Source organism: Pogonomyrmex barbatus, unplaced genomic scaffold (genome assembly GCF_055798465.1).
Source record: "Pogonomyrmex barbatus isolate J1 unplaced genomic scaffold, ASM5579846v1 scaffold9, whole genome shotgun sequence".
Classification (NCBI taxonomy): Eukaryota; Metazoa; Arthropoda; class Insecta; order Hymenoptera; family Formicidae; genus Pogonomyrmex; species Pogonomyrmex barbatus.
In genome coordinates, this window is record NW_028297193.1 from 1,451,970 (window position 1) to 1,467,257 (window position 15,288).

A 15,288-nucleotide genomic window follows, 5' to 3' on the forward strand; every position below is an offset into this window, starting at 1 on the left:
AATGCTTACATTTATGCACGCATACGAAAAGTAGTTCAATTATATTTCTTAAAAAAAAAAATTAAAAAAAGATGGAAATTATTATACAATCATTTTACAACCATTTTATAGATATAAATCAACCCAGGATAACTCATTTTGATCGATCATTTGAACGGGATAATTCGAATCATTGTTTCGACATCCTCATTTCATGATTGGCTTGAATATTAATAATGTAATTATAAATCCCCGAGTGAATGACGTTTATTAGTACTGGATCGAAACGCAAAAGAAAAGTTGCCCGCGTGCCCGCGATGATATTTTGCTTTCGGTTTACTTACGATTTCTCAGCGAAGAAAGTCCCCAGCATGCAACTTCCCTTTCATGCTGCATCCATATATACGCAAGTTGCAAACAGGGTCACGCCGATGAAAGTCAATAATAACACTTGCGCGAGCAAATACGGGTGTCTTTTTGATTTGCATAAGTAAGCGCCATTCTGTGGGTGCTAACAAACATTAATAAATTTCATCTTTGACGATCTCAAGCGACCTACCGTCATCCTTGACGGTAGAGGACATTTTTCTTTGCCTTTCGCTACCTTTGTACATGCATATGTGTGTGATGTGTGTGTGTGTGTGTGTGTGTGTGTGTGTGTGTGTGTGTGTGTGTGTGTGTGTGTGTGTGAGCGCGTATGTGTGTGTGATTATTTTACAAGATAAGAAAACCTCCTCTTTCATAGAGATTTTAATGTCTTCTGTTTCCCGCGGCTTAATACTCGTCGAGTATTATACACGGCTATCCACCTAACTACCTCGTCATAATCGACCTCTTCGATTGCAATTCTGTTAATGTCACAACACGATGTCCTGCGTGATCTATATCTTTGTATGGACTTTTCTCGATAGCATAAAGGACTCGAGCTTACATGAATGGATCTTTCTAATATGGATCTTTTCTTCTTTTCCGAGTGCTCGGTTTGTAATGCATGATGATAATTAGCGTTCCAACGATATATCTTGTATTTGACTCAAATAAATTTAATAATTAAATTAAATTAGAAGAACCGTTAAGACACTTTAAACATATCTCAATTTTATATTAAGTAATAACATAATAAGTTTAAACTTTTAATTATAATTATTCGTGTAGAGGCAAAAAATTATTGTGCGACCAGTCAAAGTTTTTGTGAAAAAAAAAAAAAAAAAATCACGAAAATCTATCTTCGAGGAAAATGAATTGACACTTAATGGATGGGCTACTGCGTTTTCGGAATACTGCGCGATTAATGTGTACAGCGAGAGCAAAGTGACGCAAGACACTCGATAAACCTTTTTGCCTGTCGTCGTTCGCCATTAGAGCGAACGCAACTCGCGCGAACGGTACCGTTCTGCATGAAAGCGCGGTAACGGCGTCGTAAATAGTTGCGCTTGCCGTTGTTGTAACGTCCGACGAGGATGAGAAGCGGCGAAAGGGACGAGAGCGAGTACGAGCATCGTCCGCAGCATCCCGCCGCTGTTACGTACTCGTAGAATGCGATGCGTACCCACTGACCGGCTTCACGTAACGTTCCGCGACAGGCACGGATTTATGCTCCATTACGGATTCACGCATCGTATTCGAAATATGTAAATGAAGCGGAATGTGCCACCACGAAAGCTATTAGAAAAAAATTATTATCTTTTTTTTTAATAACCTTATATTTAAGTTAATTTAAATCAAATTAAAATAAATTAATGCTCGTACACTCTTTGTTTCGTAACTTGATCAAACTTGAGATCAATGGAAATAACGATTTAGTGATATCTAATTTTAAAATATTTAAAATATTTGCAGCAGGGTTATTTTAGGGGTGTATTCTTTAAGCGTATTCACAATGAAACGCATAAGTTCAAGATCTTTAATGACAAAGTTCAGAACAACAATAATCCCGCGTGTCTCGTACATCTGATCTTGTCCGCAATATCTTGTAATATACCGCGCATGTCGACGAAAGTAGGCTCTAATTTTAACGTAATAGCCTGCGGTTTGCCACGCAATCGCCCCTCCCTTTTGCCTTTTAAAAAAATTTAATTAAACAAAAAATTTCGCTCCGAGGGGTCGGGTAAGCGTTCGCTCTTAATTAAGATACCGATCGCCGACCTGGCTTATAACGCTCGTACGAGCGAGAGGCGACCTGCGGCCTCGAAAAATCGCACGCACCAGGTGAAAATGGCGTATGACTTACCGCAGCTGGTCACTCGAGTGCTGCTCGAGAGGAAAGCTCGGAGGTGGGAGAGAGGAGATCGCCGGTTATGCAAAAGGCGAAAACGGTCACGTGTGTACGCCGCAAACCGTGGCAATGTCATCGAACTTATATAATGCGTCGCCTTACTTCGATTACACGTAGCCCTCCGAGCATATCGGATTTAATCCCTCCACGGATGGATGGATCGTGGTATAACGTCGCTTTCTATGGCATCTCAGGGATCGACGACTTCAACATTCCGCGAGTCGTAAGATGATGAGAATTGCCCATACATTTACATATTACCTACAATTTTAAGTAATCGGACGAGCAATTATTTGCCGAGTGCCTGAATACTCGTCTAACGATCGTCCGATCAAAGAGATCCTCGGTTAACAGTCAATGGTCGAGCCATCGGAGCCTCCGGGATACTCGTATCTTCTTAATTGGCTTAACTAGGCAGATGCTCGGCTGCCTGGTAACAAGGAAAATCTAATCCGCACCGATGGGAGGGGGCGGGCGGGGGAGGAGCGCGGCTATTAACTCATCCGCGCGGCACAGAGAAGGGAGGATGCTGGATCCTCCACGCACGGAGGAGAGATTCCGGCGAGAGGCGCGACCCGCGCGGAATTCCTCGTCGCGCGCGGGGGATGGCCCGGCCGTTCGTAGATAGGCGCAGGTGAGAGGGCCCCCGCGAGAAGAAAGGTAAGAGGTCCCACGATCTCAGGGATCCCTACCGCGCCGGCCGGCGAGGAGACGCGGCGACGGACGAGCCCCGGTCGAGAGGAAGAGCCCGTCGAGAGCTGAGCCGAGTCGACGTGATCGCGTCGAGGTGCGCAGTGCTGTCTCTTTTCGCGGAACGTGGACGAGCGTAACCCGGGGCCCCGGTCCGCCGCACGACGCCCATGCGACACCGAGCAAAATGCCGAAAATTGGCCTGCGTACTCTGTGTAGTAAGTGTCGAACGCACGTGTCGAACGTGCGGGAAACCGTGGGGAGACTCGAGGGATCGGCGTGCCTCGCGATCAGCTATCGCGCGCCGATCACACGAGTGATAGTGCGCGTATCTCGTCTCTCGTTTATTTTGATCAAGCGTGTTAGCTCACAGCCGCGGACAGGTAAGACAATCCGGCTGTGGCGTATGTTAATCGAGCGGCTTTCAACGATCACGATTGAATAATTTTTTAACGACATGCCGATCACAGTACGGACAGCAGCGGTAAAGTAGTAGTAACGAAAGCGCGCGCCGAGGATCGTGAGTCAATTATCTCGGTGGGAACCCGATGACTCGACATCGGGGATGGGTCGAATACGTAAAAAGTTCCGACGTTCCGAGAGTCATGATATGAAATTCTGACGTAAGACTTTTACTCTTCGTATAATATTTTCAGCGTCTTTTATTTACGAAATGATAAGCCAATGAAAAAAAAAAAAAGAGATTATTTGATCGTTAAATAGAAATCTTGATAATCTACTCATCTTAATAATTCATTAAATATTTTATTAAATAGATATATTACGTTCATAATTTTTAAACACATAGTTTGTTATCTCAAATATTAATTATTAAAATTATTGGAAGATAACTGAATTATTAATTCCAATCGATTCAGATTAGATTGTCTCTGTGCTAGATACTCAAGCACAGTTAATTAGAAGCATGAACATTAATTATAAAAATATGAGTCTTTAGAAACTCGTGAAAGAAAAAGATAAAAGAATTGTTTCTGGCAGTTTCTTTAAGATAATCATCTTAATTATGTACTTAAGTTAGCGATTGAAGTAATAGATTTTAGCGTGTGTTCGCAACTTCAATTTGCAATTTCTATTTAAAATTTTTTTATTTGCATTATGCATTATTCATTGTGCGTGTTAATGTATGCATAAAAAGGAAAAAAATATTAGTTGCTGAAAATATATTTTACCTGGCGCTGTGGTTTGAAGTTAATCTTCAGGGAAAACTAAAATCGTAATAAAACGATTTATGAAGAACTTAATTTATGAAGGTCTTCACTTTCCTCTTCTCTATCCGTTACAGTCGCAAATATTACGCAACGCGCGATCTTTCAAGCGTCTTCTCATCGGTAGCAAGCCTAATCAATCATCGGTGAGCGCGATCCAATTATAATTAAGAAAAGATCACTTATCCGCATTTCACCGCGATGGTCCATTCAAACTCCGAGACGACGTTCACGCGATGCTGGAAAGAAGACGTTGAAGTAATACGCTCATAAATTAAATCATTTTATGACCCCGAGGTATTACATGTATCGGAATTATTACATTTTTTGTCACGATTTCGACAGTCCGACACGTGTAATTTACAAATGCGCCGTGTAAATTGCAACAATTGCCATGGAAAATTTTATTGCTCGCGTGTGAAACATATGGCTCTTTGATTTGACATTAGCGATCGTGTAACTCGTAACGGACAATGATATAATATGGATATGTTGACTGTTGATGTTTAATAAAACTTTCCATTCCGAATTTCTGGAAATTTCCTGACTCAGAATATTTTTTTGAAAAATGCGAAATTATATTACGATCGATATTTCTATTAAGATATTAATATAATTCAATATCTTTTGCTTTTGTCAATATTTCAATAAGATGTCACAAAAATAAGTAATAAAAAATTAAATTTTTTGTTGTTTAAAGCTGAATTGTACATGATAAAAAAATAATACATTTTTATAAAATTAAAATACGTATAGAATTTCAAAGAGGTAGGAGAAATGGATTGAAATTTTATTGAGAAAAATATTTTTACCGTCATTTTTTGCATCTATTCTGAACTATCCGAATTCTAAATTTAAAGTATCTTATTTGCGGGTGTTCGATATGCAAAAAGTCAAACTGCCAGCGACCAGCTGAATTGACTGTTCAGGACAGCTGGTTTAAGTGGCACCGTGAAATCCGATTTGTCTTGGGTCTCAGTGACGCGAATATTAAAAAGAGCGTTGTTTGCGAGGACACTTTCGCCGCCGGAAATTGGCGCCACTAATTACTCTCGTTCTGCCGCAATCGCAAATTACTCGACATTTTCTCTCGGAGGTCGCATCGTTCTGCGTGCATATCTTTTGTACTGTCTGATCATTAATTTCGCGATGAGTCAGGTGGAAAATAATTCACGGGCGATTTCTCGCGAATCGAGCGATTTGTAACACCGAATAAACCCGCTCTATCACGACCACCGGTCTTCGTCGTGCTCATTCCACATGGCCTTTGCGTCCTTTTAATGCCATTGAAAATGGCAGCCACAAGAGAGAGAGAGAGAGAGAGAGAGAGAGAGAGAGAGAGAGAGAGAGAGAGAGAGAGAGAGAGAGCACGTGCGTTTAAGAACATCACTTTATAAAGTGGATATTGTCGGCCTGTCGGCCTTTCGAAAGATTTCACATGTTGACTGTTAGAGATAATGACAACAAAATTATGGACATCGAACCCTCGATAGTTTTATATAGCAAACATATAATAATACATTATTAAAGTACGCTTTGCAACTAATACCTTGACTGCAACTCGTCAAATTAAATTGCAAGTTTGTTGATATAATGACGATATAATTTTAAATAAATATTTATAGTATTTTTTATTATACATATATACAGTGTCTCAATTTTTGGCAAACAATTCTAATCTAAATAATTTCAATAGACTTCGCTTACCAATTTTTTTGATATTGTGCTTTTATCGATATATATGAGGAAGAATATTGAGAAAATATAGTTGTACATCGCAGAGAAACGTAACTTTCATTGGCGTCACTTAAACGATGCAGAGCAAGAGCCCTCAAAATATATTATCGTGCTGTATTGCACAATATTAAATAATGTTGTATAATTATATAACCGCGCGTTATATAATGCGATGACAATTATCTCGAGCTGCGCTTTTCGAAATGCCACTGAACACATCTACCGAGGTGCCTTTTCAAGGGAACGATCTTGCCGAGAAACGTCGCGTTATGATAATGCGGCAGAAGATGCGCCTCGCTCATGCTAAGCGCGAATATGAATTATGAGAGAGAGAATCGAACTGTTCCGACGCGATAAATCACGCGGAGGGACTGCGATAAAACCTCTCTCGCGTAATCCTCGTGGAAGATTCGAGCTTCTCGGGGTCAACTGCCGAGCCGTAGTCGTGACGACGACTGTTCGTTCATGGTCAATCGCAGATTAAGAGTTACCTTGCTTAATCGATTGTAGAGCGTAGGGGCGGATTTTAGCATGGCCTCAAAAGCCCAATCGTAGGAGATGTTCTGTCCCGAGCGACCTTTCACGCTCCTTCGATTATGAAATCGAAATTGAGCGATATTCAGTGATCACAGCGCGGCTAAGCGAAGCTTCGCAAAGATGAATCGCGTAATTGTAAATCATAGACTTATTGTTCGAATACAGAAACGTTTTACATATCCAATGTCTTTCTTAATCTTAATATAAAATTATTGATTGGTCAAAATTAAATATTATATTTTACATTTCGTAAATTTAATATAATACACGACAGTGATAATATGTTTAAATTGCAAGACTACTTAAAGTAGTTAGTGTAATACTTATACTTGGGAATAAGTGGAGAAAATCTTAAATTTTTGTACAATAACATGATTTTTTGATTAAAAATATTTTAATTAAAAATATTACTGTACAAAAATTGAGATTCTTTTTATTACTGTGTGAAATTTTCTTGCACGGTTGCCTCACAATTTATGCGATTAATAGAATTCTCGTTCTCGTGCACAGGTCTCGTGACGGCGGTCTTGTGCATCATTCAGCAGAGTCTTGAACATGAAATTCCTAGGAGGAGTTTCCTGTCACGCAGAGCGATCGATGGAACTAGAGGAAGGTACTCGTTAAGAAATATCTTCCGCACGTGAATTCGATTATGCGACTTAATTAAACCGTTTGTCCTTGCAGGAAATACTTCGACCCGAACGAGGATGGCGCATTCGACAGTTATGGATCCGCGGGAGGTCAGTACGATCCGTACGATCATATAACGGGTGAGCTATTTGTCGTCTGTTCGATTCCTAATATTTTTAAATTTTACGAATCTAGCAATTTTTAAAACCTTAGACATCTTTCTCTCATATAACTTTCATAATTTTGTAACTTTGAAGAAATGTTATTTCTGCATGTCTGCATCTTCTTCAATTGAATTCCTTTCTTTTGTAACTATCTTCTGACAGTCTCTCATAGTTTCAACTAAAATAAATACCGCCTTATTCATTTATGCATTACGTAATTATCTTTCCCTTGCACCGCGACGTGCGGATTCTCGTTGCGCGGGGCGGTTAACTTTCAATTAAACCTACGCGACGAAAGGAAAATCGATGTCGCGGTGATAATTACAAGAAGCTTGTCGATGTCGCAGCTGGCAATTTTATGGAAATCATAACTCGAAACTTTTTGCTACCGTAAAATTATTTCGCGTTTCAGAGAGAGACAGTGGAAATGTCTCGTTAGCTGTCGCTGTAAATACAAATAAACACGTGTGAACAGCTATTAATTCGCGTCGTTCCCAACGAACCGTCACTCGCGTGAAAGGCGCTACGACGTTTATATATAAAAAACTATAGGTCATGAAAAACTTTACTGATTATACGGACGGACGCAGCAAATTATGAGAAGTTATCTGTGTGAGCACGCGCGATAACTGCGAAGATTTAAATATCACAGATACAACGCGATCATCGCGGCCTATTTTCTGCGACCTTGCGATTAGCATCCGACGATGGATGAGACTCGATACACGTGTTTAACGACACGTTTTTTCCTTTGTAATTGATTATATAGCAATTAAGTCTTCAAATTCATTTATATACATTTATATACCTTCAAATTTCAATGTGATGATTATCGAACGAAAGATATTAAAATACTTGCTTGACTTTTATATACTTTTATTTAAATTTATCAAATTTATATTTATTTAAATTTATCAATTTATAAAGAACACAAAATGTCAAAGAATGATTCGTTAAAATTGTGCGGATCTTTTGATTTTATAAAGATATTGAAGATGAACATATCAGGATATTCATTTTTAGATAGCTCATCCAATTAAAAATAGTTCTTAAATGGCATATTCGATTTGCTATATGATATAATGGATCTGCTACTTTTCACTTTTTCTTTCGTTTTCAGATTTATCTGACATCAGAAAAAATGTCCCAGGTGAGCCAGGCATCGATTATCCCGCCTACACGACATTACCTCAGACAGGATTCACGTGTGAAGGACGTTCACGTGGTAAATATACATGAATAAATTATATAGCCAATTCATAGTTGTATGCTATTTCGCTTATTATTATGCATTATGACATCTATAATTTTATTAAACGTAGCATTTCTATTCTGCGTACATGAAATCATCGTTTCTTTCTTTATTTCGAGAAAATGCAAAATTCCCAGTTCACATTACGTAATATATATGTTTGATATATTTTTTAAACTTATCACAAAATTAATTCCGAAAAATGATTGATATTAAAGAAAAATAAATAATGCGATAACTTAAAAAAATTCAGTCTAAGTAAATAATTGCATATATAGATGTCTGATTGAAATTAGTGATCAATAATTATATGGTCGACGTATGTATGACATATTTCGAATATCATATAAATCTAGAATGACGAAATTGCTCGATTAGAAAAAGAATGCAGAAGAGATCAATTAAGCAGTACCACAGAGAAGAGGGAATTCAAAAACTGAAATTTTTGCACAAAATTGCAATAAACATGATGTATACATTCTGTGATCTGATGTTGTTGAAACTCAGTGTTTCAGACGCTGACCGCAGATGTTAGATAATTCACAGAGAGAAAGATGAAGTACATAAAAAGAACACTGCACACCAATACAATTAGAATTATTACATAAACGTTACGAACTGTATGTGTTTATTATATTATACATAATAAATTTCTAATCCTCGCGTGAGAAAATTTATAAAACCTTTATCGTATAATCATAATTTAAGTACCATTTGCTTATCTATTTATTACAATTCATTTTTAATATTACAAAAAATATTGAATATTATATTTGTCCTGTTTAATGTTTGAAAAAACGTGCTTGCAATTTTGCTTCTAAATTGTTTTTACATGATCATATACATCTCGCAAAAATTATTTGTACTAATATTTATTAAGTTATTTAGTTATTTATATTAATAATAATATTAAAAATATTAAAGGACACGGATAATCGGCTTGTCAAGTTCACGCACAGCAAAGCTCGAAAAGCGACGAAATATTCGTAACTATTTATAAAAAAAGATAATTTTATTGTTGTCGATTTTATAATAATATTTTAAAATGTACAATTCCTTTAATTTTTAAGAAATTATATTACGACAATTCGTGATATAATTTTTTAATGATTTTTAATAGAATATTATAAACATATGTTATTCTCTAAATGCCAAGGAATGTGAACAAGAATTATAATTCAAAGATCCGTTTGCGTGATTGCCCAACAGGTTACTATGCCGACGAAGCGGCTGGCTGTCAGGTTTTCCACGTGTGTCACGACGTGTTGGTGTCCTCCTTTTTGTGCCCGATCGGCTCAACTTTCAGTCAGAAGCTGCTGACATGCGATTGGTGGACCAAGGTGGACTGTGCCTCCACTAGAAGATATCTCGAAGTAAACCGCAATAATTATCAAATTGACGACGATGAGATGATCCGCAACGCATACGCGATGATCAGTCTACAGACCTCTGCGGAGGATGTCACTAAGGACGGTCTGGTGGACCCCGACAGCGGTGCCAGAATCATTGACTATTCCGCCCTCGGTGGCAGGATCGTGATGGACTACACGCCCGGATTCCGCAGAATCACGAATTATGCCGCGGTCGAAACGACCGGGAACGATCTGCCGAGTGGATTCGAGGATTATCCTCATCAAGACGCGCGACAAATTCTCAACTATGATCTTCATTATCCGCAGAAGAAGACGAGTACTGCGTATCAAAGCAAACTTCGCCTTGAAAACAAAGGGCGATCACCTTATCACGCGTCCCCTATCATTCGACATGATTATCAGGATCGACCCGGCGATAATGTGTTCCAGAATCACTATCGCAGACCCGATGGATTCACTGATCGGTTACAGGCATCCTACGCGCCTACTGTTCCCACCGTTACCACTACCACTAGAAGATTGTACTCGCCTACAGTTCCGACGACCTATCGACCTTCCACCTTGGCCTATAGCAAGCTGGATCTGATGGTAGATAGCTCCGATCACCTTTACGCGCAAAGCAAAAGCCTGGTAACCTCACCTACGATTATTCATCAAGATGATGACATGAGAAAGATTGATTTGAGAGAGAGTGAAACGGGACACGGCGGCCTGAAGAAATCGGAGAACGTCTCGTCATCGCGAACGGATAAAAACGATCAGGAAGGCGACAATGCACGCTCCAAGAATGACAAAGTGCATCTTGATGTCGAGGAGACATCAGAAACGAGTTTCAGGATCAACGTAACTGACGCGATTGACGAAGACGAAGTATTTAGGCAGCAGAATGACAGGCCAATAATCCAAAGTGATAGCGAAGATAGCTCGGAAGTTATTGAAGTAGAAGATAGCATCGGAATTGCTCGAGCATTAAATAATCCACCGGATAGAATTATTGTTCAGAGTCAAAATCCTATACATCAGGTGTCAAAGGATAAGCGAAAAGATTTGGCCGAGCCTATCTCGTCGCAGACAGTTTTCAATCATTCCTCGGGATCTTACGAGAAAGCAGGTGACGTGAATTCAGCGGATATTCTGAAGAAGTCAGAAGCCTTCAATGAGACGAGCAATGATCGTTCAACGGAAGATTATAAGGATATCTCGAGCTCGACAACGAGAAGTTTTGGTGACAGGACAACTCCGTTGCTAAGAAATTGGCAACAAAAGAATGCTGATGACGTGCAAGCGTCGATGGTATCGATGACTACGATACTTGTAATAAATACTACTAGTGATGAGATTTCTGAAAAAATTACTGTTCGTTCTTCATCTAACGACAGCTATACAGCTATGGACCAGAACTCATCGCCAACCGGTTCGATCTCCAGCTTCAACGACGAAGCTGTGCCGAGACTAAAGCTTAGCTTCGAAGTTCCTCAACCAGCACAATTTTTAAAGCCTCCGCTAGAACCTTTTCTCATTAACGTCCTTGAAGGAACGCGCTATACAACGATCGACGAAAATTCCAAGATTTCTTGGAGTCCTACTACAACGACCACGGAGATTCCACAATTTACCAGTACACTTCCCAAAACTAATGAGGATCAGTCGCCGATCTACGACGAGAACGTTGAAGAACAGTCGTTGATTGATTACGCAGACGAAAATATCACGCCTAACTTAGGTGTTCACTCGACTGCTCCGGTAGTCACTGAAGCATCCACGTCCATTCCGTGGCTGATTTCTACGTGGCATGATCGAACAATCGTTGATGTTCCCGTGACCGATATCGTTCCGCCAATTGTGGACTACAATGATAGTTTCGGTGACTTCGTTCCGCCGGATGAACGTCCATACACAGAGCAATTCGATCATACCGAACCTGCGGATTCGCGAAGAACGCAAAGTTCTTCGACAACCTTGAAGAACAACGACAGCGAAACGGAATTCTTGGCCCGGTTTAACACGGGATTTCAATTCACTATCAGAGATGCCATCAAGACTCAAGAGAAATTGAAAGGAAATTCCAAATCATCCTGCCATTCTTCAAGCTCTGATAAACAAGAGGGACGCTGCGAGACAAGTTCTGCCACTCCCAAAATTACAGTTTCTCCACCGAGTGTAAAAGACAGGATTGTTTCGATTAATACGAAAGTGACTACGAAGATCCCAGAACAATCGACTTTTTCAAGTAGCACAAAGAGTCTGAGATCATCGGAAGAATCGATGACACCTCTTCCTAAAGAATATCAAACTTCTACTGAAATTTCTGTGAAATCTTCGATTATTAGTAATGTTAATAGTAACGTAAATAGTAACGATACAGAAGAATTAAAGACAGTTACGCCGAGAGATGTGTTACAGGTTACAAATCCTAAAGATGACGTGGAAAAGATAGTGGAAACGACAGCGAAGAGTCTATTGCATTCGAACCGTCCAGAATCTTTAAAACAGATCGAGGAAGCAATTGATAAACATGATTCTCCATATGAAATATCCTTTACGGTAAAAAAAGATGATCTAGAGACGACCGCGGACGATTTTATCAGCCGGTTGATTGCTCGACACCAACAATCTTCCTTTTTGAACGACGAACTCGGTGATTTCGAAATTATCAAGTCTGTGGAACCAGAAACAGAAGTCGCTAGTATTTTGCAGACACCGAAATTTCCCGACACTAGTCACACTTCTCTAAACAATTCAAATAACAACAGTTTCCACACTGTCGATAAGGATACGATTAATCAAAATGAGCAATCAGACTCAAACGTGAGCATGGTGGGTCTTCTCCAACTGATGGCGGAGTTGTTGAAATTAGATCGACTGCCGCGACCGTTTTCAACGAAAGACTTAAGGAGCATAGAATTGAAGGATTCGTTTAATCTGGACCTCGATAAACCGTCGTACGTTACAACGAATTCACGATTGGATCATTTGCAAGATAGAACGCCGTACAAGAACGAGAATTTCAAGGCATCTACCTTCGATACGTTCAAGACACCCGCTACGTTCGCTGAATCAAAAACGTCACGAAACCTACGTCTCGATGAATCATCAATCACTACAGCGAGTCCATTGTCGGATCACTTACAAGCCGGAACGCCGTTTGGAACTGAAGATTCCGAGATATCTTCTCTAGATGATACTTCGAAAATCTCTATTGATCTTGATTTCAAACCTCCTGATGTTTCATCGAGAATCAACTTTAACAATACCGTGGAACAAAAGACGAGTCAATCGAAATCGAAAAGCGGGATTGCTCGACCGCTTCAAAAGGAGGAAATTTTGGAACAATTGACCGAAAACCTTGGGCAGCCTCTTTACCGTGATGATTCGATTCGTAGACTGCCCGTCTTTGATTTGCCGCAGGTGCAGAGGAGTTTGGATTTCGAGTCCGGTTTACCGATAGAAGACAGCAAACATACCGCCGAAGAAGGAAACGAAACTAGAGAACAAAGCGAAATTGAAGAAGAAAGTGAAACTGAAGAAGGAAGCGCAAATGAAGAAGAAAATTTCAAATTTGTTACAATGACGCAAAAAACGACTACAACGACTACAACGGAATCCACGAAGACTATCGTGGAGACCGAATTCGTTCCTTCTCTAGGATTTTCCCTCGATACTGACGAAGGTCGCGAGGAATATGTACAAGCAGTTCTTGAAGGATTGATCGACGACCATACTGTTGAAAGTGCTAAAAACGAAACCAACATCGTTCAAGACAGAGTTCTCAAAAACGAGACTTTGGAAGCTGAGCAATGAGAATTCAAAAGATATTTAAGTGATCTCGGAAAAATATGAAATATTATGAACTTTTGAAAGTCCCTGGGATGTCTTTGTGAGGATCATTTTTCCAACATTGATCAATTATAATGACGATCTTCTTGATGTTGATCGATATAAAGCCGTTAAGCTCAATTTTGTGTTATAAAAAAAAACGAAAATTAATAAAATAAAACTTGTTTATACATATTTAAATATAGAGCCTCGGAAATAAATGTTACGTTATTTTTCAAATAAATAGTTGTAGACATGCAATAACCTTTCGTGCGTATATTAATCATTAATCATTTAATTCATAAAAAAATCGTGTAAGACTTTAAGCATTGACGCTTTCCCCGAAGTTGATTAGTTTTTTCGCTTTGCTCACTTCATATTAGCGAAGCATAATTATTGTCAAATATTAATATTATTACTTATGTGAGATTTTAGTGACGAAGTTACATAATATAAGATGTAAATATTTTATATAAAAATATATAATATTAAAAAATAAATAACGCGCGTGAAGCATGCGCTTTGTGTAATGTAATAAAAATAACAAATAAAAAATAAATAATAACTTCATGTTCTAGCACGTTTTTTTTAAAGTACAAAAATTGATAAATTTGTAGAGGCCCTCCACCACCTCCGCTAATTTTAAATGGCGGTCCTCTTTTCTTTACATGTACATTAAAAATTTTTTTATATTTATTATTTTTATATATTATAATTTAACATTAAAAAATATAATAACAACTTAAATATGGAAGTACATATAAAATATATTTTACATAAATTTTTAACATATTATAACAAAATAAAATTCGATAAAAATACAAGTTTAATAAGAAAAGTTTAATAAGAAAGAAAAGTATAATATACTCACAGTCTCATTATACTATAATTCTTTACATAATATAATGCTTTTTACATATATTAAATACCAAATTTTATAAAATATATTTTATTCTAAATCGCAGAAATATATAAAAATAATTAATTCACTCACCAATTCTGCCAGTAATTAATTCACTCACCAATTCTCAGCCAAATTTCAGCTTCCCGTTGAAATTCCAGTGACCGCTTTTCTTCTCGAACCACATACACATACACGATCGCCCGACATTTTATTCGGCACTCCCGATATTACGCGAATAATGCGAACCACAGGCGCGAGAGAATTCAACTTGTCGTAACGCAACAGATACTAAAGTTGTATTAAGTAGCAATTTATAAACGAACGAGATAATATTTATTCACTATATTATTATTTACGCAATAGAACAATCCGTCCGTTTCCACATTCGGCAGTTTAGACACCGTATCTGCGTGCAATTTGAATTTCGGAAACGCAAAAAATCTGGAGCGTTCAATTCGAAGCATAGCGCGAACAAATATGGCACAACAAGAAGACCGCGATACGCCAGCAGTATCGAGAATACGCGCGCGAAAATATGCACGCGAAATTTCATTTTGTTAAGTACGCGACTGTCGCATTTCATGAATTAATACGATTCTCTTTGTATATTATACATCCATTTATGTAACAAAATAATTACCTATTTCTACATTCGGCACTCTAGACATCGTATTTACGTTCAATGTAAATTTTGAAAACGCGAGA

The 15,288-nt window shown here is 38.5% G+C and overlaps 1 protein-coding gene across 2 annotated transcripts; it reads left to right on the forward strand.

Annotated features, from left to right (window-relative positions):
- Positions 1-2,770: 2,770 nt before the first annotated feature.
- LOC105428982 (uncharacterized) lies at positions 2,771-14,249 on the forward strand. Of its 2 annotated transcripts, none has more exons than XM_025218697.2 (5): positions 2,771-3,162; positions 6,955-7,057; positions 7,129-7,214; positions 8,359-8,463; positions 9,700-14,249. In XM_025218697.2, exons 1-5 carry the CDS (start codon positions 3,132-3,134, stop codon positions 13,662-13,664), a joined length of 4,290 nt encoding a protein of 1,429 aa, XP_025074482.2. In that variant the 5' UTR covers positions 2,771-3,131; the 3' UTR covers positions 13,665-14,249. The 2 variants fall into 2 exon arrangements, with proteins under 2 accessions (XP_025074482.2, XP_088940821.1); XM_089084695.1 differs by having other exon boundaries at positions 7,129-7,184.
- The last annotated feature ends 1,039 nt before the right edge of the window (positions 14,250-15,288 follow it).

Coding starts and splice junctions, on each gene's coding strand:
- LOC105428982 (XM_025218697.2), top strand. CDS start 3,132: ATGCCGAAAATTGGCCTGCGTACTCTGTGTA. Junction 7,215..8,358: donor TCCGTACGATCATATAACGG/GTGAGCTATTTG, acceptor TTTCGTTTTCAG/ATTTATCTGACATCAGAAAA. Junction 8,464..9,699: donor GTGTGAAGGACGTTCACGTG/GTAAATATACAT, acceptor ATTGCCCAACAG/GTTACTATGCCGACGAAGCG.